Source organism: Meleagris gallopavo, chromosome Z (assembly GCF_905368555.1).
Source record: "Meleagris gallopavo chromosome Z, MGAL_WU_HG_1.1, whole genome shotgun sequence".
In the NCBI taxonomy this organism is placed as follows: Eukaryota; Metazoa; Chordata; class Aves; order Galliformes; family Phasianidae; genus Meleagris; species Meleagris gallopavo.
In genome coordinates, this window is record NC_139435.1 from 7,834,663 (window position 1) to 7,859,579 (window position 24,917).

At 41.8% G+C, this 24,917-nt stretch overlaps 2 protein-coding genes and 1 pseudogene across 9 annotated transcripts in view; 1 reads left to right on the forward strand and 2 right to left on the reverse strand.

Moving 5' to 3' along the window:
• The window catches only part of UBAP1 (ubiquitin associated protein 1), a 36,387-nt gene extending 17,009 nt beyond the window's left edge, over nt 1-19,378 (forward strand). For all 5 annotated transcript variants that reach the window (XM_019611862.3, XM_010728351.4, XM_085213868.1 and 2 more), the window contains 6 exons: nt 3,748-3,872; nt 5,665-6,585; nt 9,404-9,436; nt 9,905-10,102; nt 11,482-11,583; nt 13,098-19,378. In XM_019611862.3, the coding sequence (XP_019467407.1) occupies nt 3,748-3,872; nt 5,665-6,585; nt 9,404-9,436; nt 9,905-10,102; nt 11,482-11,583; nt 13,098-13,238 (1,520 nt within the window). In that variant the 3' untranslated portion in view covers nt 13,239-19,378. The remainder of the gene's footprint in view (nt 1-3,747; nt 3,873-5,664; nt 6,586-9,403; nt 9,437-9,904; nt 10,103-11,481; nt 11,584-13,097) is intronic.
• Nucleotides 14,567-17,254, reverse strand: LOC104917203 (E3 SUMO-protein ligase PIAS2-like; annotated as a pseudogene).
• Nucleotides 19,316-24,917, reverse strand: part of KIF24 (kinesin family member 24) — a 33,077-nt gene continuing 27,475 nt past the window's right edge. For all 4 annotated transcript variants that reach the window (XM_010728354.4, XM_010728353.4, XM_010728355.4 and 1 more), the window contains 2 exons: nt 24,316-24,409; nt 19,316-22,416 (listed from right to left, as the gene is read on the reverse strand). In XM_010728354.4, coding sequence (XP_010726656.2) covers nt 22,273-22,416; nt 24,316-24,409 — 238 coding nt within the window. In that variant the 3' untranslated portion in view covers nt 19,316-22,272. The remainder of the gene's footprint in view (nt 22,417-24,315; nt 24,410-24,917) is intronic.

Consider the following 24,917-nt stretch of genomic DNA (forward strand, 5'->3'; position numbering starts at 1 on the left):
TAAAAGAAGAAAATAAAAGCTGCACTGGGAGGCTCAAATGAAATGTCTAACATGATTGTTGTAGGAAGAATATTTTGTGTCAGGAGAAACAGCCTTGATTTTTCAGGGTAGTCTTTCTGAGAATAGGATCCAGAGGCATTCTTCTTTCTCCTGAGCATATTGCTCTATCTTGCAAGCATGAAATTGAGGTATGTAGTAAATTTAGATTAATTTAAATATACATAAAGGACTTGATTTTTGGATGGCTGCTTCTGTTGTTGTGGCAATTTATTTCATTATTAGATAACTGCCAGCTCTTCAGCTGCTGTTCTCTGGACTGCTGGTCTTTTGGATCTGTCTGCTTCCTAAACCAGGCTAGAAGAGACCCTGTTCAGAGATGGTAGTAAGCCTGTTTTAAATGTTTCTTAAAACAGTGCAGTTTGGTGGAACATGCCCCTGTATTCAGAGTAGTAAGATCAAAACAGGTGATGCTGTACCATGGCTAATTAACTTGACTTCCTGTGTACCCTCTGTTCCTAATGATATGCTTAACTCTGTCACAGTACTGGTTCTGAATAGTGGAACAGATTTCTTGGCTTATTTCTTGGAAAATCAGCAAGGCAATTTTTTCACTCTTTTCCATAGTTGGGAAGAATCAATCCCACTAATTGAATTTTGACTTAGTGTGAAGCATCTAGTCCAGCAGCTGCATTCTGATCTCCTCATCTGCCTTCAGCTCGGGTTCTGTGACAAGCTGAAATTGGTCAACTAAGTTGATGGATCTCTTGTACTTATTGTTCAGCTGTGTACTGAGAGTTAGGGGCTGAATTCAGGAGGTTAAATCACAGAATAGCTGAGCTTTGCCAGGAGCTTTGGAGATCATCTTTTCCAGACCTTTTGCTCAAGCTGGGCCACCTAGAACGGGTTTCTCAGAACCTTGTGCAGATGGGAAGAGGCTGGAACAGAACACTTTTTTTTTTTCTCACTTGAAGGGCGATTTGTAACTTAGCATAAGATGTAACTCCATGTGCTATCTTGTCATCTGGATAACTGGAAGTTCAAGCTTACGTTCTAATAAGAGTGGCATCCAGAAGTGCAGCTCTCATCTGATATGCAAAAGGACAGGTTATATTAAGATAATGTTGCTGTTGTGTTGTTGCTTACTCTGTACAGTTTAAAAACTTTTAAATCCAGTTTCTGAAAATCACATAACCTTAGTTTGTGCGACCACTAAAACTAGGTTAGTTTCAAAACAGTTTCCAATTCATTACTGGTAACTGCACTTTATCTGAACTGTTCTCATGCTGTCACACTGCTTCTATGAGTTAGCTGGCAGTTTTTGCATTATTGAAGTGGACAGAAGTCTATCTCTCACAGCAGTAGTTCCTTGGTCCAGGAGTGCCCATATAGTGTGTGGCATCAGAGAGCAGTCAAGCAGCTACTGTTTTACTGGGGCTGTTCTCACAGAGCCCTCCCTCAGCATGTCGTAAAGCCCTTAAACGAGATGAAGGCGCTAACGTGCTTATGAAACAACAGTTAGAAAACCTCGATGGCTTTGCTTAAACCATTGACATAATGGCTTGTTTACATAGTATATGGAGGTTCTGCTCGTTTTAAATTTGCTGTTTGTGTCCTTACCCATCAGTGTTTAGACAGTATGGTCATCTGTTTGAAAAAAAGGATTCTTTGCTTACTGCTCAGTTTTTAAGTTAGCTAGACTAGTGCTGTTCTGTCTTGGAACAAATTGAGTACTGTGTGCTTCAACATTTCACTTCAGGAGGACTTTTAGCATTATGGACTGTTCATTGTCAAAATGTCCAGAATATTTAGTGTTTCTTGTTTGATATCCTTGTAGCTGAGTGGTGTTCAAGACAAGATTGTACCTATGTATTAGAAAACTATCACATTAGGAAGCACTGGGAAGTTTTCTCCTTAGCTTAGCTACTGAGGTTAAACGAACAGCTGTCAGTTCAGATAATCTAGTCTGTGTTTCTAGTTTTTTTTTCTACTGTGCTAAAACAAATGAAGTTTCTGTATAAACACCACAATGACTAGTGCCTATTTCAGGCAAACAAGAACGCTGTGTAAGGGGAGGTATCTACCACCTGCTGTGTTAATGCCTCTAGTAAGACACTTATTTGCATACTGTGCAATTTGGGCTGTGGGAGTGGTGCAAAGAGGTAATCCTGCTTCACTTGCATGCTGGAGTAATCTCTGCTAGAGCAGAATAGTGCTGGTGGGACTAACTGGGGCATGGTAGTTACCAAGCTGGGCTCTCAGCAGTTTGGAGATGTGGTTGTCTCTGAGTCAGCCATAATTTACAACTACAGTTCAAAGGCAGCACGAGTTCCTCCTTGTGCATAAACACACTCTGTCATATCCAGATTCTCAAATAATCAAATCAGAGACTGCTTGAATGTCATAGTATTACTGGCCATTGAGGTGTGGTATGGATGTCATGCTGTGCCTTACTTGAATGTGTGGTTCTTATTAACGGTCAGTGAAGATAGTAACACATAGTGCGTGGGGTCCCTTTCTTCTTGTTTTGGTGGTACAGGTGGTTATTCAGCCTGGGGGTTTCAAAGCTGGAGGAAGAGCCACTTATGTCCTAGCAGGACTCCGGGACCAGCCAGTGCAGTGCATAGTATCAAAGTTCACTTGATGACAGCATGTAATAACATGTAACTCCAAATTAACAGGATATTCCTGTTTTCAAAAGCTGCTTGTCCTCCTGGAGCTTGTGGCTGTGTTACTGTAGATGAGTCAACAGTGAGGGAACACAAATAGTACTTGAACTGTCATCCAAGTATGAAAATGGGTCAGATAAAAATGGCAAGGCACAGCTCACTGAGCAAGAGGCTAGTCACTGAACAGCATCCTAGATGTTGCCACTTATGTCTGATTGGATTTATATCATTCAAAGCAAAGTTACTTTCAAATGATGTGGGCTCTCTAGTACATTTCAAAGTAGCTTGTGGAAAAGAAGCCTTTAAACCTCTGGATTCTTGGAGGAGTTTGAGTTGTTGATGACTCTGCCTTGTGTGATTTGTAGGATGCTTGAAGAAAGTTTCTGTCCTAAAAAGCTTTTTAAACACCGTATGTAAGTGACAGACATCAAGCACAGATGGAGGACCATGGAAGTAAGCCAAAATAAGGCCTCATTAGAGTGATCATGAATTGGGTAGTGAATCAAATTAGATCGCCTCATTTGGAAAATGAAAATTACTAAATAGTCTTAAGGTACTTTTCTGTGTTTGTGTTAAAGCCAATCATTGAGCTACTTTGCTCTTGTGACTGCTTTTGTCCAAATGCTACTTCTACTTGTATGCCAAAACTATTTTTTCCTAGCTACTCGAGAGTTGGGTCATCCTAAAGCGTGTTTTGAATGTGGCAAAAAGCAATGGCTCCTTCTACAGAGGTGTAGCAAAATGCAGTGTTCAGGAGAGCTTCAGAATCTGCTTGTGTAGGCTTAGGCTTGTCACAAGGGAAGTTCAGATGCTGGAATATTAACTTCAGCAACTGCTCAGTTGTTATGTTATTGTAAAAACGCAAAAAAGTAAAGGACTAGAATGTTCTTTGTAAAGAACAAAATTGAAGCAATGAAATCAAAACAGATTCAATGTGTTTCTGATGACACAACTTCCTCTGAGCTGAATTGCCTTCACCTGATGTAGCTGTGGCAACAGAGGAAGAATTGCTTCCAAATACAGAAATGTGAGGAGTAAATTGAAATGCTGAGGTTTTTCATAAAACTTCTTTTGATTTTAGGGCCTTTCAGCTATCTTGATGATGTCCCATTTAAGATAGGAGACAAATTTAAAACCCCTGCGAAGGTTGGATTACCTATTGGTTTCTGCCTGCCTGATTCTTTTCAGCTTGTCAGAGAAGCCCAGGTAAGTGATGTTTTTTTGCCTTCGTGGGGTCCTCCACGTACAATGCTGCAAATTGCTTTTAATAGGTATGCTGTAGTGGCACATCTTATGCCAGTAGTAGCAGAAGATCTGCTGGAATGTATAGTAAGTTAAAAAACTTATTTTGCATGGTAAGCCATGTAAAAAAAAATTCTGCTTATCAGTTAAAAAAGCCTAATTATATTTATTTTCTTGTATCTACTCCAAAATGAACTATGTTTTTGTGTCTTGGTTAAAGATTTAAATGCTACCCTGATATTGCTAAAATTAAGTAGTATTTTTTTAAGAGGAAGAATTGTCCTCATTTTATGAATGTTAATAGAATGCTTTTTGAAGGTAACAGGTATGGCTGTATTTTGTGGATGCTCAAAGTAATGGCATGAACAAGTTTCCAGTTCCTGTCCTTTGTGCAGTTCTGAGCAGAAATGCTACACCAGCCGTATAGCAGAGAGGTTACAGTTTGGTACAGATTTCTTCCAAGTCTTTTAGGTACATGACTCATACGTAAGCAAAAATCTTCAAGTGCGGGATATGGTCCTGGAAATATAGTTGAACTGCTCAGACAGCAAAGAATATGAAATTAATAGAACCTAGCGCATCTGCTAATGAGTTTTTCAAAATCACTATGTTGGTAAATAGTGTATCTTCCTTTTTAGAGCCTCAGATCCAAGGGAAGGGAAGACTCTTCAGTGTACAGCTGAGATAACAGATCTCCAGGTTTTCACTGGAGCCCGCTATAGATAGGATATGATGCAACATAGTGAGTCTCAGAAAATCCTAGCAAAGGCATAGCAAACCTTCCTGATGTATTGCTCTTTTGAGCTAGGACCTTGCAGTGCTGTTGCAAGAGTAGTCCTGTTTGGTTATGTGACATCATTCTGGTAAGCAGATTGTAATTTTTGTGAGTCACAGGTAGGTTACACCCTGCACATAGCTCATAGGCTTTGTTCTCTAAATGTTCTCTCATAGTTTAGAGGGCACTAAAGATGTTTGGTGTTAATAAGATACTAAAGCTGTAAATATGTTCAGTCTGTTTAGAACTTTGTACTCTGTTTGGCCACTACAGTGGCTCATGCAGTCAATAGTGATAGTTTATATAAATGTCTCTCTATGCTAACCCGGCCCTGTAGGAGCTGATGTTAAATGAGGAAAGCTTACAGGATCCAGCCATGCCAGTGGCAAAAATGCTGCTGCAGCTTGGTGTCTCATCAGAGTTGCCGGTATATCATTTTTGCTGGTGAGCCTACCAATGCCTCTTCAGCCAGTGGGTGTAAAATTGATGTAAAACCCTTTAGGAATCTTTTAGTGTGAACTGATTAATAGTGTACTGGTCTTTGGATGCAAAAAATACTCTGCAGTGGTCTTGAATTTAAGTAGTTCATTAGTGCTGGATCTAGGTATTACAGTCCACGTGTGACATCAGTGTGACTAATGCATTACACTACCAATAACTACATTTCCTCTTCTTCCCAAGAGGATGAGAGAACTTGTGATCATCAGTAGTTCTTAAGGAAAACTAAACATAGGAAGGAGGCAAAATATGGTATTCTAATCCAGAGTGTAGCAGACCTTGCTGCTAGATGCAAAATTAACTATTTCTAGTGTCTCCTAGTTCTGCCAGTCTGTAAGTTACAAGAGATGCTGGAGAAAAAAATGACTGTCTATGTTAATTCATGCAGCTCTTGCTCTGTTACTTAAGTTGCTGTTAAAGTAGTGACTGTGATTCTTACGTGTTTATGTAAGTTATATTTTTTCCCATCTCCTTTCCTCTCAGTATGACTTCTCCCTGGAAAAGAAAACAATTGAATGGGCTGAAGATATCAAAAAAATTCAAGCTGCCCAGAAAGAAGCTGAACGCAAGGCTGAAGAAGCAATAGCAAACTCAAAAGTTGCTCCAGAGGACAGCAACAGAATGGGGTTCGCAGAGGGACCTTGCCCCGAGGCCATGCCTCCACCAATTAACCCCATACTTGCTAGTCTGCAGCACAATAGTATTCTTACTCCTACTCCAGCCAACAGCAGTGCTGTGAAGCAAAAAGTTCTTAGTCCACCTCATCCAAAAGCAGATTTCAACCCAGCTGATTTTGAATGTGAAGAAGACCCATTTGACAAACTGGAATTAAAAACTATTGATGATAAGGAGGAATTAAAAAACATTCTTGAAATTCATGTTGGTACTACTGGGCCAGTTGTTGCCCAACTATTAGACAACAGCTTGCCCAAAGGAAGGTCTGAGTCTGTGTTACAAGATCAGGAAGTTTTGGCATCCATAGAAAGGGCCACGTTGGACCTCAAGCCCCTTCACAAACCCAATGGCTTTATCACTTTACCGCAACTGGGAAACTGTGAAAAGATGTCCTTGGCTTCCAAAGTGTCCCTGTCCCCTATCACTTCAGTGAGCAATATTAAATCCCTGTCCTTTCCTAAGCTTGACTCCGATGAGAGCGATCAGAAGTCGTCAAAGCTCATGAGCACTTTTCACAGCACTAGTTGTCTCCGCAATGGCACTTTTCTCAGCTCTTTGCAGACCTGTGCTCAGAATAAAGCTAGCGAATTGAATGGACACCATATGGTTGATCTTTCTGCTGTAAATGAGGACAGTGGAATGGATACATCAACATTATCCTCTTCATCCAGACTGCCGTCCCTGGCTTTGTCAACACTGTGTACAGAAGAACAAAGCACAGTGACCACGGTAAAATACAGGGGATTAAAATTGTGTGTATGGGGGTGATGCAGAGGTGTGGAGGCAAATGTTGATTCTAAAACATCTAGCAGCTTAGTTTTTAAGCTTCTTTTAATGTGAGCCATATGTAGATAGGACAGATCATGTGCAGTAGTTCTTCATTAATGTGGGAAGTTCTTCAGTTCAAAAAGTTTTTATGTTGATAGTATGAACCTCAGACTGTTACACACAGATTTCTTCACCCCATTTCCTCCTGACAAAATCTGATTTGAATAAACTCATGGACTGTGTTTTCCAAAGAACTTAAAATCTGGACACCAATACCCATGAAGTCTAATGGAAAGTTTGTAGTCAAGTCCTCTAGCTGGCTCTAAAACAACCTGAAAAATTGGAAGACTTCTGTCTGATAAACAGTACATCAGTGGTTCTGAAGTCTTACTGGCATACTGTAGGGTTGTTTTGTGTTTGTTTGTTTTCCTAACACCATGTGCTCTACTGCAAGTGTCTGTGTTTCAGTCTCTTTGTTCTTTCATCTCTTTTTCTGGCTTAGGTTAAAGCATTACTGAGAAATACAGTGTTCTGGCAATTAGTGTATTCTTCAGAGCGAAGCAGAAGAGGTGTTTATTGATCACAAGAACAAACATAATGCAGTAAGCTTTGGCAGAAGTAGCAGTGTGCTGAGCAAGTGCTTACTGCTACAAATCAAGTTTTGGGAGGAGATTCTGTCACTGTATGTAGCTCAGATGAATTCTTGAAGCAGGAGGAGTCTCTAGGGATTAATGTGAAAAAGCACTTACAACTAGATAGATGGGACTTAAAATAGCCAAATTCTCACTCCAAGTATTTTAATCTTTGTGCTAGAATAAATCGTGATCAAGAGCAGAATTGTATTCTCTGGAATACTATTAAAAGAAGAAATGAAGAGTAAAAAAAAAAATCAAAAGACTTATTAGGAGGAGGAATATAGAACAGAATTTCAAACTTTGTGTTTGGAAGTAACAAAGCCAAGAAATTGGTGTGTTGACAGAACTAGTTATTTCTTTTTGAAATTGAAGACTCTGAATACACTTGCTTTATATTTCCTTATTAAGGTCTTAGTTGATAGAAAATTACCTGAGTTGCAAGAAATGGAAGTAAATGCAAATAGAGAAACAAAAATCTCCAGAATTTGAAAAGGAGACAAAACTCAGAATTGTTGGTTGTGTCAGCTGTTGGTTGTGCTCCTTGGCAGACTGGTTCTGCAGAAATGGAACAGTTGTGCAGCCCTGGTGCAGGTTGTATCCCAGGCTAATGTGGAGATTGAAGAGAACAGACAGGACATGGGTGGCCTCTCTGAACTGGATGTAATACTGAAGATGTGTAATTTCTGTGATGTCTGACTGGAACTTCCCAAAATGGATCTGTTCCATATTGCTTACTTTTCTGCTGCCAGATATCATTTAACATCTCACATTTGTGATGAGTGACAGGAAATAGTCCCATGAGTTCGTTTCTTGTAGCCTCCCCAAGATTCTGCCCTCAGGACTGTTAGAATGGGACAAATAGAACCAAGTAGTAGAAGAGTCCTTTTGACTGGGCTGAGGTTAATGCAGGGCTTTTAGAAATAGGTGTGGGAAATGCTGGCTTTAGAAACCAGGTCAGAGCTGAAGTAAGCACTTAGCTCCTTTTCAACCCAACAGATGTTTACTAAGAGGAAGTACCAGGTTTTGCTGTCAAAGATAAGTATTGTTAGCCATTGGGAACAGAACAGTTGGTGAAAATGTTTAACTGGTATGCCATTTTGTTTATACGTGACATATAAAATGTGATGCTTTGAATGTAGAGAAGATGGGGGGGAGGGTGTGTGTTTCTCTTAGTTCTTGTCAGAATAAAAAAAATAATATATATGCATCAATAGATGTTTCTAGGCACTGACCTTAGAACCCATCAGTGTCACTCAGCAAGCCACTGGGTCAAGAACTGAAGAGGAGTTAGCATGTTACAGAGCTGTGTGAGCTTGTAGCTGTCACTGTGTTGGAAAAAAAAGCAAGTTTACAATTACTGGAGAAGGAGCATATCCTTCTTAGAATGTAATCTACTTATAGAGAGAACAAACAATCCTTATAATGGCCGCATCCAAAGCAGCGTGGCCAGCAGGGCGAGGGAGGGGATCCTGCCCCTCTGCTCTGCGCTGTGACACCTCACCTGGAGCGCTGCGTCCACAGGCGGAGTGCTCAGCACAGCAGAGACGGGGGCCTGTTGGAGAGCGTCCAGAGGAGGGCCGCACAAAGGATCAGGGATGGAGCAGCTCCCTACGAGGACAGGCTGAGAGAGCTGGGGCTGTGCAGCCTGGACAAGGGAAGGCTGAGATCTGGGAGCAGTCTTCCACTATCTAGTGGAGCTGCAAGAAGGAAGTGGGATAAACTGTTCAGTAGGGTCTGTTGTGGTGGGATAGGGGGAAATGGTTTCACACTAAAAGAGGGAAGATCTAGGTTGGATATAAGGAAGAAGTTTTTTTAAAGGGTGGTAAGGCACTGGTACAGGTGAGGGAGATGGTGGATTCCTCATCCCTGGAGACACTCAAGGTCAGGCTGGAGGGACTGTGAGCTCCTGATGGAACTGTAGGTGTCCCTGCTCATTGCAGGGGACCTTTAAGGATCCCTTGCAACTCAAACAATTCTGTGATTCTTTGACTCTTTTATAACTATATATATCTGCATGACTTGTCTAACCTGCATGCTTGTCATACCTAGTATGGTAGCCACAGTCCCTTATGTTTTCATGAAACCTTTTTCCCCGTAGTGGCACTGTGTAATGTTCATCACCTTATTTGTATGTTGTCCAACAGGTACACCCAGACAAGGAGACAGAAATCCCTATGGTAAGTTCTGACATCCTTTGTGGTATTTATACAAAGCTACTGAAGTGGTTCCTTAAGTTATGTTTCTTTGAATACTGAAAATCTTAGGCAGTGAGTAAACTTAGGGTAAGGGAAGCAATCTTCACGCTTCTTCCAAGGTAAAAGGATTGCCCATATCATATGGATCTTTGCAGTTGCAAAGATTGGTTGTTAGAAAGTTTTAGTATATAGCAGGAAATCTGGGTACTAAAATCTTTCTTTGAGAGGGAAGAGTGTAGTGGAAGTTGAACTGTTTACAGTGCTTGATTTTGTCTTAATGGTGAGTAGCTTCTGAAGGGCAGCCCTGGAAGACTCCAACTAACTGTGGTTGTGTGGGTTGTTTTTTTTTTTTTTTTTTTTTTGTGGGATATTCTGGTTTGGCACAGAAACAGGGAACTAAGGGAATATAAAAGATGACCATCACCTAAGCTTCTGGGTTTTCCTTTCTAGGTAACACACCAAAATTTCCCAATGTCTAAAGTGCCCAACAGCAAGACCTGCACAAAGCAGTCGAGTGTCCCTTTTCCGGAGTTACAGCAGGCTCTCTCTGCTAGCGAGAGGCAGTGCATAGAGACAGTTGTCAACATGGGCTATTCACCTGAGAATGTCCTGAAAGCCATGAAGAAGACGGGGCAAAACATAGACCAGGTAAGAGCTTGCATGGGGAAAAAGATCCTTCAAGTTCTGATTCTGCTGAGATACAGCCTTGGCTTTGCAAAATGGAGGAGAAGGGAATGCTTTATTTTAACAGTGGTTTTGCAGAAATGCCAGACAACTTGTCACCTCACCTCTCAGAAAAGGTTTCCAAAACCAAAGAGCATCTATACAAGAGTTTGTTTGAGACACTGCCTAAGGCAACTGTACCTGTGGGTACTGCTTCACAGCTAAGGTTGGGAAAGGAGCCCTTAGGTCCAGTAAGGGCTAGGAAAGGTGCTCAGTCTTCCTAGAAACTACAAAACAATTCAGAGGAAGCTTAGTGTGGATCTATGCCTTGTTTTGTGTAGTGCGATTAAAACCAAGCACATCCCCTTGTTCTAAGCACAAGGTGTTATTCTGCTGATGCCTTTTCCTGCAGATGTGCTCTTGTGGCTTACTGCAGCCAGAAAAGGCTCTCCAAGGCAGTAGCAACCGACTTTTTTGTGTGCTCTGACTGTGGTGCTTCTTGCCTTGTGTTACCTGAAACACTTGCTAAAACCAGGTCACAGAGCATAAAACTCAGTGAATTGAAGTGTGGCTCTGGGTCTTGGATCAGCTTCAAACAAAGAAACATTTTGAAGCAAGAGGAATGTGGCCAGACTTTGTGTGCTGGCCCTGTGCTCTCTGTGCATTGTGTGGAACATTACCTTGGGTGGAGGAATGCCTCTGTAGCCTCTGCTCTGTGTAGTATTTGGCTGCTTGTAGATCTGCTTTGCTTGCCCGCTGTCGGTGAACTGAGCTACGTAAGAAGCTGTAGTGCCAAATAGAAGAATGTCCGCTTGAAGGGCAGTTTTAAATCCTGCTGTATTTGCAGGCTGCTTTCTCTCTTGTTCTTAGTGCTACCTTTTTCTTACCTGACTTTCTGCCCTTACATCTCAAAGCTGAGGACAGTTAAGCATGGTGGCAACAGTTTCTGGAAGTGTGAGTTGGGATTTGCAGCTTCTTGATATGTTGAGATACTCTTAAAAGCCTGATTGCTTTCAGGTTGCATTAGCTCTTCAGTTTGAAAGGAAACTAAAAGCTGACTTAAGGTTGACAACTGAACTTACAGTATCACTAAAAATATGTGTAGTATAAAAAGCACAGTTAATCTTAAATTCCTGCCCTTGCTCAGTGATTAGGAACAGAAGACTGGAAATGGAAGATGAAGAACAAAGAAGAACAGAAGGACTTCTTTCCTTTTTCTGACTCTTACAAGTCATCTCAATATAGAGTAGGGAGAGTTTTATCTTATTCTCTGGGATGGAGTCCTGCTCTGTTCCTCTGGATGTACAAAGAGTACAACCACATGCTGTGAATGTCACTGTAAACTTAGTTTTTCTTTCCCTCAGGTTTTGGATTACCTGTTTGCACATGGACAGCTTTGTGAAAAGGGCTTTGATCCACTTCTTGTTGAAGCAGCTTTGGAGATGCACCAGTGTTCAGAGGAGAAGGTGAGGGCAAATTATCCTAAACATTAGTCAGAATGCACCATGAAAGGGAATTCCAATAGTAGTTCATCTAAAGTGATGGATGTGATTCTAGCTTCATGGTAATGCTGACCTGCTTTCAGAACTAACTAAAATATCCATGTGGTGATGTGTGTTGAAGTGTTACAGTTACTCATTGCTTTATTTACGATTACTTACATGCATTTTTATGGGAAGATTTTTTTAAAGACACAGTTTATTTTGGTTGCAATGTTTTGAATAAAGTGTCCTTTTTTGTCAAGGTGCTTGGTTCAGAGACGGTTAATTTCAGAAGCAGTAAATTATTTCCACATATTGCCAGCTTGTCCTGGCTAGGAGTTTCCTCTGTTGTATAAATGCATCTGCCTGGCTGCTCAGCAAATTGAGTTAGGTATCTATCTGAAACAAACTGGGAAGTACAGTTTCTGTGGGCCTGGTTTATGCTGTGTGTACTTTAGAGGCACCAAAGGTACAGAGGCAGGAACAGATAGGTAGCCAGGACAGAGGATGGTGGAATGGCTTTTCACTGTATGCTAAGCTGTTGTGTGCTGAGCTATTACAGGAAATCTTAAGTGGTGCTATCTTATCCCCACAAGCGTTCATGTACAGCTAGTGATGAACTTGTAAACAGAAACAGCATGAAGAGAAGTGACAGTGTTTAGAAAACAGATTTGCTAGAGGCTTAGCTCTCCCACTCCCCCTTCACTCTCTGCAAATTAGAAATAACTAGTTTTCTGATTGTCCATTTTAGTGTGTTTTTCCCTTCTGGAGTGGTGGCAGTGCACATAGCAGAATGTTCATAGAAGTTTGAGTTGTTTTGCAACTTGTCACTATTTTTCAGAACTCAGTTAGGATTTGTTGATGTTGGTAGTTTAGCACACTGTGTCCAAAAGGATTCTGGTAATATCCCAGTTTTGCCCTAGATTTGGAAGAGCCATTTGATAGCGAGGGTTGTTGTATCATTGTGAAGTGAAAATAACTTGAAAAAATTGCAGTAGCAGAGGGAATTGCTGGATGGGGAGCAGGGAAGCATTGATCTGGGTGTCTAAATTGAGCGAGGCTGAAGAATTTGTTTACTAAGAGGCACATTGCCACGGACTAAGCTTTGTACCTGTGTTGAAGACTTGGAAATTCAGAACTGCAAATGCTGGAAATTGAAAATGAGACCCAGTGGGTTGCTGCATACGGAGACAGAGCTCTGCCGAGCTGGATGGGCCGGGCAACTTGGCATAGTGGGAGTCATCCTTGCCCATAGCTGGGAGTTGGAACTGGGTGGTCCTAGAGGTCTTGTCCAGCCCAAACCATTCTGTGATTCTGTGACTGTTATGGGAGTCACACTTTTCTTCAAATTGAACTTGTATGGGTGTACTCATGGAGTGGGAATTAACCCTATTGAGTGTCTGCTTGCTGTTGACTGTCTTTGTGCTAAATTCCAGCTGTGACAAAGACTGAGCACTGATCCTCTGTTTTTCTTGCAAATGATTGTCTGTCTCTTTCAGATCACAGAACTTCTGCAACTAATGAGTCAATTTAAAGAAATGGGCTTTGAACTAAAGGACATTAAGGAGGTCTTATTATTACATAACAATGACCAACAGAATGCTTTGGAAGATCTAATGGCCCGTGCAGAAGCCAGCTGAAGCACATTCCTGAGTTCTTAGCAATGGAAGAGCCCCACCACCTTCACGTTCAGTGTGACTTGCTCTCAGCAAGGAGTCCAGTTTTTTGCATACATGGGAAAATGACTGAGCAAGCCTGCCTGCGTGCATCACTCCAGCATTTCTCTTTTCACTGGGAGCCAACTTTCTTTCTTAAATTAAATTTTTGAAGTGTCCTTTCCTAAGTTTCCTTTTTCCAGCTTGGCCACGGAGAGTTTAGACTGCCCAGCCGCTCTACTGGAATTGTATATAGACAGAGACAGGAGTGGTCCTCCTCATTGTTGCACTGGAGTCGGACAGGGGATTACTAAATTTCTGAAACATGCTTTGTCTTTGAAGCTGCTTTCTTGGTGTTTGCTTGTACTGAATTACTTGACTGTGTCACAGTCCAGATTATCTGGTTAAATTTGACCTTTAGTGCAATGGAGTTTTATTTTTTGGTTGAAAGTTAGCCTGTAACTTAGTGAAACACTGGTTTGGAAATTGTCGCCAAGCATAAAGAGAGAAGCTGTTCCTCTTGTTTCTTCTTTAATTCATGCATCCAACACTTCTGCCAGACATAAGTGTCCTATGCTAAGTGGTATAAGTTCTCTTGAAATATAACCCAGACTTGCAATTTGTGGTGGTTCTTGAACCTGAAGGCAGAGAGCTGGGGCTCAGTATTCTTAATCCCCCTGGCTTGTAAGATATTTAAGAAAATGCTCTGCTAGGAAATCAGTTATCTTTTGTTCTAAATAATATTCAGTGTGATGCAGGAGGTTTCTTTCAAGCACTTTCTTTAAAATAAACATACTCGCTGCATTAGTTCCATTTTTCACATTGCTATAGAATTACATAATAACACCTAGTACTAGAAACCAGGTAATTATAGAATCATAAGATAAGAATTGGAAGGGACCTCTGGAGATAGAGTCCAACTGCTTGCTAAAGCAGGTTCCCTACAGTATGTTGCATGGGGAAAATGTCCAGGTGGGTTTTGAAATCTCCAGAGAAGGAGACTCCACCTCTCTGTGCAGCCTATCCCAGTGCTCTGTCATACTCTTAAATATTCCCTTATGGAATCCATCCAACAACAAAATGTCCGTTTCCACAGAAAAATGTGGAAGCATCGAAAGCATGTTTTGAAGGGGCTTCTCCTGCACTAGCTATTTAATAAGCAAGAAAATATTTTATCACTTCTGTTCTTACTCAATTTTCCCGAAGGCAAATCCATTCAATGAGTATCAGAGTAACTTGCAAGAAGCTGAAGTTCCAGAGATACAAGCATCAGCTCTGCACTTTTTCCTGGAGTTCCAATGCTGCCTCTTATTTCAGTCCAGTCAGATGATGTCAGGAGCACTGCCTCTGCTGCTGGTTTTAACTACTCTCTGTTCCTTCTGGAGACCTGCTGGAAGAGCTAACATGCATACTGCTTTTGTGGTGACTAGTTGGTGTGGTGATGCTGCCAACCATGTTGCTTGTTAAAGTTGATGCAAGATTATCTAAAAACACAGGAGGATAATACTCTGAATCATCTGGGATTAGTGAAAAGAAATCCAAACCTATCACATCTGAGGAAATGCTGGATATTGGAGGGTAATGGAATGGCATGGGATAGTCTGTTAACAGCCAAGGAATAACAGCAGTATCAACTCTGACAGACGATGGCTGATACACGAGAACCCTCTTGGTTGGGCTTCCTTGTGTTTCCAGCAAGAATATGTGCTTCATTTTGGCAGAAGGATCTTCCATTTCATCCAAAGAGTTTTTAGTTGTCAAGTCAGTAATACCAACTTCTTCCTCACTGCCCACTATCTTGAAACATGGTTTTCTAACAGCACTGGATTTTTCTGTTTTGGTGCACTGCGAACTTAGATTATCACACCACCTTTTTTAGGCCTCGTGGACTACAAGGAACCATCTTGAAGTTTAATCTCACCCATTCCTGAACATTCATCAAGGATTTCTATGAAGAGCCCATCTAGTATTAAGTGTTCATAAGATGCCTTTTTGTTACATATGGAATGGATCCAGGTAGGCTTCTTACAGAATCATTCATTTGAAGATGAAGAGTAGCATCAAAACATTGCAAGTGTGTGTGAGTAGCAGCCTGGCATTGGATTGTCAGTCTCATTGCTCACAGAGGGCACATCAGACAGAACTGTAGATTGGCAATTTCACTGTCAGGATCCGTACTTAGTTTTTCTCTAATTAGTGCTCTAGAATGATAAGGGTTTGGGATATCTTTCACTTTTAACCTCTGCAAAAGCATAGCTGTAGTGAGCTGACAAATGAGAAATTCTTTCCAGAAGCCCAGGAAATAGAAATCTATTCTAGCACTGCTGATGACAATAACTAGAGTTGTTATATTCAAGGGGCGTCCAGATTCCTTCTGTTTAATTCCATTTGGTGGTTGTGGAGCATATGTTGAGCAATGGAAACAGCTTCCTATTTACTTTAATGCACAAACTGTTAGGGTAATTATCTTCTTGAGGGCAGTTTGTTTCTGCTTGGTATAGTGTTAGCTGAACTTGGACTTGGTAATCTCTTTTGTACTCTGGCAAGAAGTCCCTGGAAATACAGATTTTTCTGACCTGCTGAGATGTAAAGCAAAAAGGAAAAAAACTTATCTTGGAACCTCTGAATATTGCTCTGTACTAAACTCATAGGCTTGTTGAGTAGTAGTACATCAAGCACATTGTAAAAAGCAGGCCTTTCAGCTGGATATCAGGAAGGATGGACAGGATGGAAGGGGATGGCTGCTGCATCTCAAAATGAGCCTTAGTGTCTTGCAGGAGCACAAAATTGCCAGGCAAAGAAAGAAAGTGAAGTGTGACTAAAGTAGAGGAGAATGGGTGAATCCCAGCAGTGTCCCACCCAGGCTCTATGGGAGAGGGACAGTCACATGAAAAACAGCAGGTTTTATAGCTGATATATCCAAAAGTCCTTTGATTGTCCATGGGTACCTACATCTATAAAGTTCATAGAATCATAAGGATTGGAAGGAACCTCTGGAGATCATCTGGTCCTGCCCCTAAAGCAGGTTCCCTACAGTAGATCGCGCAGGCAAGTGTTCGTGTAGGTCTTGAATGTCTCCAGAGGAAGAGACACCACAACTTCTCTGGGCAGCCTGTTCCAGTGCTCCATCACCCTCACAGTAAGAAAGTTCCTTCACATGTTTGTATGAAACTTCCTTTGTTCCTGTTCAGTCCCATTGCCCCTTTTCCTGTCACTGGGAACCACCAAAAAGAGCCTGCTCCCATCCATTCGACATCTGCTCATACATATTTATAAGCATTGATCCCCCCTCAGTCTTCCCCAGGCTGAACAGACCCAGCTCTCAGCTTTTCCTCATACAGGAGATGCTCCAACCCACAGCCATCTCTGTGGCCCTCCACTGGACCCCCTGGGTAGTTCCCTGTCTTGAACTGGGCAGTACTCCAGGTGTGGCCTAGCCAGGACAGAGAAGAAGAGTTTCACCTCCCTTAACCTGCTGGCCACAGGAGCACATTGCTGGATCATGGCCTACCTGTAGTCCACCAGGTCCTTCTCCACAGAGCTCCTCTCCAGCAGGCCAGCTCCTAGCCTGTACTAACGGATGTGGTAATTCCTCACCAGGTGTAGGACCTACTCTTGCTCTTTGTTGAATCTCATCAGGTTCCTCTCCGCCGAACTCCCAGCCTGTCCTGGTCTCACTGAATTGCAGCACAGCCTTCAGACATGTCAGCCACTCCTCCTGGCTTTGTATCATCAGCAGACTTGTTGAGGGTAGACTCTATCCCTTCATGCAGGCTATTGAAGATGTTGAACAAGACTGGAACGAGCACCAATTCCTGGGGAATACCACTAGGTCCTGGAGTCTTATTTGAACTGCTGGGCTGCAGCTGCTCTTCAGTAAGTGCAGTGCCCTCATCAGGAGGTCATTTTGGTCTGCTTTTATTACACCCAACAAAGCCCAACAACTCTTGTAGTTCAGAAACATAAGAACTTTACATCATATTCTGCAGTTCCTTGAAATCTGCAATCTTCTATGCACTGATAGTACCAAGTATTATGCTGTGCATTGTTCAAGTTTTAAATACATAAAATATCAGTAGTCTTGAGGAATCATTAATTTGCTGAACATTTTGATTCTGCAGAAGAATAATTAATAAAACCCTCAGATGTAACTCCCAGTGTCATGGTTCCCGTCTCTCATGCTCTGACTTCAGCTGATGAAGAACTTGCTGCATAATACAAGCCCTGGGGCTGCTTTCTTCTCTAGGCATGCATGGATGAGGTCTGCTTTGGGCAGAGCTACCAGAGGTCTCCAGAGAGGTGGATGCAGAGGTACAGGTGCTTCTTTTTTCTGTGGCTTATTTTTGTTTTATTAAAAAAACAAAAAAAAAAACCAAAAACAAAAAAAAAAAAAACACAAAAAAAAAAAACCAAAAAAACACACACACACACAAAAAAAAAAAAAAAAAACAAGCTTGGGGATCAAAACTCATGTTAGAACATGGAGCTGGGAGAATTGGACTCTGGGAGGGGAAGACAGCCCAGCTCCTTACCTCAATTCACATTTTTCAGTAGTAAGTTTTTTAGTTCACCAGGACTCTGAAGGGGATTGCATTGATTTCCATTATTTTATTAAAACACATCCAAAACATCTCATCTGAGGTCAGTGTTAGCTCCTAGAATTCTCCTATGAGGTACACAATATTAATTACCTTTATTTAAAACAGAATGATGTTAAAATGTAGCTGGCAAGCATCTAGGAGATCTGGGGATAGATGATAAGCAGGACCAGGGCAGGCTTTCAATGGACTGTATGCTGTAACACTGAGTCTCACCTCACCAACTTCCTGTGACAGGACTAAGGTCAAAACTTGTGTAAGAAATGCATTCCAGCTTGTAGGGCAACAATTAATTTCTGGTTTGGAGCTGCCCCTCTGGGTTCAGGTAAAGTAGGTGCCCAACTCTGCTCCCCTGATGCAAAATATGAGTTTGAAACATGAAAATAAGGGTCCTGATAAGTCAGAAAAGCTGGAAAGTAGCAAAAAAAAAGTGTTTTACTGTTAGTGCTGTGAGCAGTTCGTTGTGTTGCTTGTTTAGCTTCTCACATCTAATTCTGAACAGGTTCCTGTCTGGCAGTAGACAGTCCTGAACAGGCAAGAACTGTTGCCAATGAAGAACTATTTAGATCAAACCTCTGAATAAAGTCATCCCTCTGGTTAATGTGTGTTAAGTTCTTTTCACAGCCACTGGAACCACGTTGTAATAACCACTTTGCTTATAGGGGTTGTTTTTAAAAGTGAGAATGGAGATATCAATCCGTGGTAGTGAAAGGTGGAAAACGATACTTACAAAGCCCTTGTTACTTATAAAGTCTGTTGTTATCCAAGAGAAATACCAATGGGTGTTTTCCCTGCAGTGTTGCTCTTGCATCTGTAGTGAGTTTTCTGGATTTTGCATCATGGGGTGGCTGAAGCTGGGAGTGTGTTCCTGGGGTGGCTGATAGGGAATGAAGCCATGGAGTGGCGGGGATTAACTAAATGCGGTAGGGGAAAGGTGCTTCCAAATAAATAGCGTAATGTGATTTGGATGTTTTGGGCACCGTGCATCATTAGTTGCACTGGTACTGTTATGAACAAAGCTCGGTCTGGAAGCATTGGGTTGTGAGGCTGGGTCTCTGAGATCAGCAGATTGATTCACATGCCTGGTAAATGGCACTCAGTATTGTAACTTTGTCAGAGGTTGTTCTGCCTTTTGTGCTAGCTGCTGCTGAATACTGAGATCTGTACGTCACAATGAGAAGTGTGCAGGCAAAGTCCCACCTGCAGATAGTGCTTGGAGCCAGAGCCCTAGCGCTGCCTGCTGGCACTGCTGGAGCTGACCCTGCGCGGGTGAGCTGTCCTTGTGCTGCTGTAGGCGAGTTTGTTCCTGGTTCTGATGTGGGTTTTCTGTGTGTCACCTGGCTGGACAGCTCTCCTTGCCCTCTGCCAGCTGGGCAGGCAGCTCGCTTCTGCTGAGATGATCTTTTACAATCAAACATTTTTACAGTCATTTGGATCATGTCTACTTTAGAAATTTTACCAGAGTTCTGTAGTAAACTGAATTTTATTTTAAATGATGTAAATTATTCAAATAAAATATCAAGCATCTGTCATAGCATTAATAGTCTTTCTTTTACTTGCATACAAAAGTGGTTTCACTTTTCTTAGTATTTATTTGATTGTATGGGGGCAGGCTCTCAAAATCTTAGCGAAAAACACACAACCTGTGTAACAACAACAATCATATACATTTCTTGAAATGAAAACCATTTGTATCAGGTGTCAGTGCAGGATCAAACAACTGGAGGGGGTGACACTGACACCAGTAGCACACTCATATGGGCTAAAGCAGCATCCAGGTAATAACCCTGAGGGTGGAGAGAAGAATGGTACCATTTTCTGTAACAGCTTTGGTTGTTTCTTTTGCAAACTGCGAGTCCAGTTTTGGCATCTCACAGGCATGCAGCACTTCAAGCATGACAGCAGCCCTGTTATTGCTGAAGAGAAGTGAGTTTTTGCAGTTAGGGCTGCTTTTTTAATTTTTAATTTTAGTAGAATTTCATGTCCAGCAGGGAATATAAACTGTGAATAGACTGCACCTGGTTCAATATAATTATTATCTCGTGGATTAGCTAGATGGCTTCAGTTTTAAAAAGACTGTTAATTGCTACATATTTTTATAGAATTCCTGGCTGTTTCTACACTGAAAAGTAGTTCCTGTTCTGAGGACTTGTACTTGTGCTCAGATTTGCCAGACTTGCTTGTTTTCCAAGGCAGACCTGCTGCACAGGTGGTTCAGTTTTAATAACGGAGAAAATGCCACTTTTCCTTCACTTGTGGAAATTTTTCCCACTCATCTGTCCTGTTACAACTACCTCTGAAAATACTGAGGTTAGGACGTGGCACTATGGTGCTGTGTGAATGGCTCTTACTTTTGTGTGGCGTTATGAATGTCCAGCTTGGCTAAGAGTCTGAACATGTTTTTGCTGAGTTGGTCTTTAAAAAGCAGTTCCCTACTGGGTTAAAGTACACTTAATTGATCCTCATGTCCCAAGTGTCAAAGTACACAGAGGGAAAATTTTCCCTCTCTTTCTACCAGCTAGCACTACTTTGCTGGCAGGACCTCCCATTTTCTTGTGACCTGTGACACATCCTACATTCCCACATTCCTCTGCTCCAAACTTATTTGCAAAAGTAAGGCAGCTCTGTGATGGCCTCATTTTGTGTGTTTGCTGAGAACAGGCAATGGGAACTACTGTAATTGCTTGCATCTATTTTTACTTTCAGAAGGTGTAAGGACTGCCTAGCTGCCTTGTGTTCTCCTTACCTTCTGTATGAGAAAGCCAACCTTGTCTCCAGGATATGAGGAGAATATGAGATACTGAGACTGAAGAATCTTGCTCCTGAATGCCTCATTTCTCTGAGGAAGGAAGGCTTCTTAAAATGGGACTGGGAGACCTCATTTCAGGTGTGATATGCTGGTAGCCTAAGACCTAAGATACTGGAACCATCCTGAAGGCCAACATCAACTCAGGCCCTGCAGGGGCTCCATTCTCTGCTCCACAGAGCATTCTCATTTGCAAGATGGAAACTAATCCATGCATACACCATAATCGCAGAAGATCAGGGCACTAATGTAGGACCTTCTTCCTCAATTACAGTTGTCACTCCTTCCCTTGCACTTCTGCTCCCCAGTGCTATGCTGTGTGATGTTTTTGGGAATGCTTGCACCAAATAAGCAATCCAGATAACTGCGTAACCTGCTATTGCTGTAGCTGTTGCTCTGCAATTCCCTGGCTCTGGGTAGCTGCAGAAGCAGGCAGCAACATTCACAGCTGGTCCAACAGCAGTTTCCCTAACCATTGGCATTTATGCCACTGAGCATACTTTGAGGTATTACAGGTGTAACTGAGGAAACACTGAGGTGACCAATTACGCAGTGGCAGCCCAAATTTTGGAGTGGGAGCACTTGCACATTGTTGCTTACACTAAGCATGTTTCAAGGTCACTTGTGGCTTCAGCAAGAGGGATTGTGTGATTCAACCACGATGCACACACACAGCAGCAGGGATCCTGCAGGGTTCCAACACTTTGTTTGGTTGTTCTTGACTCAAAACATCAGCTTCGTGTAACCAATAGCAGTGTTAGTCTCTTAAACCCCACCACCTTTAACCGGACTCTCTTCTGATGTGAAAAATCAATTGTCAACTCAGACCATGCACACTCTGGCTGAGCTGTAACGCAGAGATCAGACAGCATGCAGAAAGTAAGCTTTTAGATCCTTACTATTAGCACCAGAGTGAAATTCAAGTGCTTAGTAATGTGCTAGATGAACCTACAGGATAAAGTCCCATGTACATAAGCCTTCTACTCGACCAATTGTTAGTTCTGACTTAAGTGACTTCTTGAAGTTCTGGAGCATTAGTCCCAAGCAAAGAACAAATGCTCAAATAGTCATTCTTCTTCTGAAAGGACCGATACAACTTCTCCTGCTTTGATTTTCATTTAATTTTGACTTGTTACTTTGATATACTTTAACAGTGCCTTCTCTCTGTTTCCTCACTTCCATTTGCAAATACTTTTCTGGATAGCTTTTGAACATTTCTACTTGTACCTGTATCTGGCTTCAAAATATTATGTGCTTTTTTCCTTACTTTCTAATTTTCATGGCTGAATAGAAGTGCCTCTTACACAAGAGCTATGAATACTGTGTACAGGACTGCCAGCTGCTTGGTGAGATATTTAAAGGCTGCTGAATGTCATACATATGAAGGATGCGGCTTACTGGTGTTAAAGGAATAGAATCCATGTGGTGCCAAGTAGTCACCTTTCATTTACTGAGAATTTTCTCCAACCTTATCTAAAATGCACACTAATCACAAACATCAAACCAAAAGCAATCCCCTACCCACCTACACCCTGCAGCACCAGCTATGGTGAAACACTGGCTGGGTCCAAAATTGTTCTTGTGCTGTTCTTGTGCGTATGTAAGAAAGGAAGGTCTAAACTGGTGGAGACGTTTGCAAGGATGCGTCAGGACTAGAAGAGTCAGATAAATAGATCTGAAGCTGGGCTCTCATGGTTTGGATACACTTTGACTTCAGTACCAAGATTTCATCTAGCTTAATGATGAAATTCTGAAAATCCTGGGAAAGAAGGCAAAAAGAAAATTAGAGAACAAGAGCAGCAACAGGTTGGAGAAAATCAGCATATTTTTGGTATTGTTTTCCATTCTGCAGTGCAATGCATTTAATCAGTGTTTCCTTCTGACTCTCATAAACAGCAAAACTCAATGCCTCTAAATACAGAATAGCAACCTGCCATACAGTAGGATAAAATGTGATATGAAATTAATTAAAACTGAAATGGATGCAATTTAAGTAGGGTTTGCAGTAGTAAGGGAGCACTCAGAGCAGAATTTGGTGCCCTTGTTGACTGGTCCTTATCTAAGAAGTTGGGAAGTGTCAGGATTCTCAGGGCTAGGGACTACAACTACTGCCACACAAAAATTAATAATTTTCAGCCTTATTTAGGAGCACCCCAGCTATCAGGTGCACCCTATGTCTTATGCACTATCTTGTCCTCTGTCCTGCAGGGACACTGACACTGTAATGAAGACTAGCCCAGCTGTCCCAGCTTATGTTTCATAAGCACTTTAAACACCATATGGTTCAATACATGGCTGGAATCTCTCCTGTGGATGTAAGTTTCATGGCTGGAAAAGTTGCAGCCGTCTGTAAGTGGAAGGATATAAACTGGTGTGGGAATCCAAGCTTATTTCATTGCTCAAAGAAAGGTCATGCTGTGAAATATGCCCAGTAGTGTTAAGTTATTCATCTGTTGCTGAGAGGCCTGGCAAGACTATCATAATTCTGCTAGTTAGAAAATGGTGTTTGCTACAAGGGGCAAAGAAATGTCAGGCTGTGGAGTTGACTAGTCTCCAATTAGCTGGTATCAATTGGCCCAACAATTACCAAGAAAAATCTCAAAATACAGCTGTGAGAATGAAAAAAAGGTTGCCTTGTATTACTGCATTTTCTGCCACAAAATTAATGCAGTTAATTGCTCTTGTGCTGCTTTGTAAACTTTCATGTGTTATCTGGGAATACATCACATGCAGCTGGAAATCACAGCATATAAACCACATGATGGCTCCATTCCAAATTCCCTGAGGGTAAAGTTCCTGTAGCCACACTACAAATCTGAACTGTGAAAACAATTAAAAGTTATTTTGGTAATGTAATGCAGTAATGGAATTTGGCTTTATTGATAAGACAAAGGATTGGGAAGAGCAGGAAGTTCTCACTGAGAAATGTTAATTACTGAGGTGAGAGAGGAGGCTTACCACATAGTGCTGTGACACACACCTACTAGGGGGCAGGAGAAACTGAGAGTGGGAATTGCATGGCTAGTAGTGCAGTCATGCAGGTGCTGGTCCTGAGCTTTAGCCTTTACTAGTGTGATGATAAGTAGATAAGCCAAAGAACACTTGAGTGACAGAAACTCATGAAGGCCTAAGACATAGTTGTTATTGACTTAATGAGTTAGCTAGCACTCAGATTGAGTGGGGTGGGAGTGGCATATCTGCTGTGTGATAAGCAAAGGGATCCCAGAAGGAAGAGGCACTGTGACATCCACTATACCACCAATTGTGGCATCCTATCTCATGTTTTATGGGTATACTGTTTCCTGCAGAATTGATTTACTTGGTTCAACCTGTGAGGAGGAAAATCTTGGCCTGGAAAGCTGCCCTCTTTGGTGTAGTCCAGTACCAATGACACAAAATAAGATGAAGTTGTCTTATCAGAAAAAAGCAGTTCAGAATTGGGCCATCAGCTCCCTTCTCCCACAGCAACTAGGCAGTGTGGGAACTCGCAAAGCCACGGTGGGTACTAAAATGGTGCAGGCTCTGTTAGGACTCAGGGAGGCACCAGAGAATGAGGAGAAACTCACAAGACTTGTCACTTCATTAATTCAGGTTAATGATCTTCCAAATCAATTATGCAGGCTCAATGGGCAGTGAAATCTTCATCTAAAACACTTACCATTCCTGACATCTGATTTATCAAGTGTTCTTCCTTGAAGCACAAGGATGCCATTTCATCCAGCTGCTGCCGATGGGCCTGAATCATAGCCTGTCTGATTAACAGAGAATATATCCTTGGTTACGCAGCCTGCTGCACTCCCTGTAACTGCTATTAAGCACCAATAAACTTCTAAGAAGGAGGGATGCCCCATAGGAAGCCTCTCTGTCCTGTGATCCCTGGCATTGAGAAAGTGCACACCAGTGCTCCTTGAAGTGAACTGCTCTGGTTTTGGGTAAAGAAGACCTTGATGACCAAGGGTTGCTCTGGGAGGAGTGACTGCAGACTGTTAGCAGAGCAGCACATACTACTTTTTACCATGCAGAAATGTAGGAGCAAAAAAATAGATATATCTGCTAAGATTGAGAGGTAGTAAGTCACTTTGGTGAAAATTAGGCAGGCACAGTGGGAAGGGAGTGCTGCAATTCCCTCCTGTCAGTAAGTTTCTCTGGCCAACAACAAATTTTCTGTCATATGAATGCTGACAGTGGCAGCTCTACATCTAAAGCTTCAGTGACCAGCTAGTTGCTTTTGCTGTTTTTCTTTCCATGGGGATGCAATAG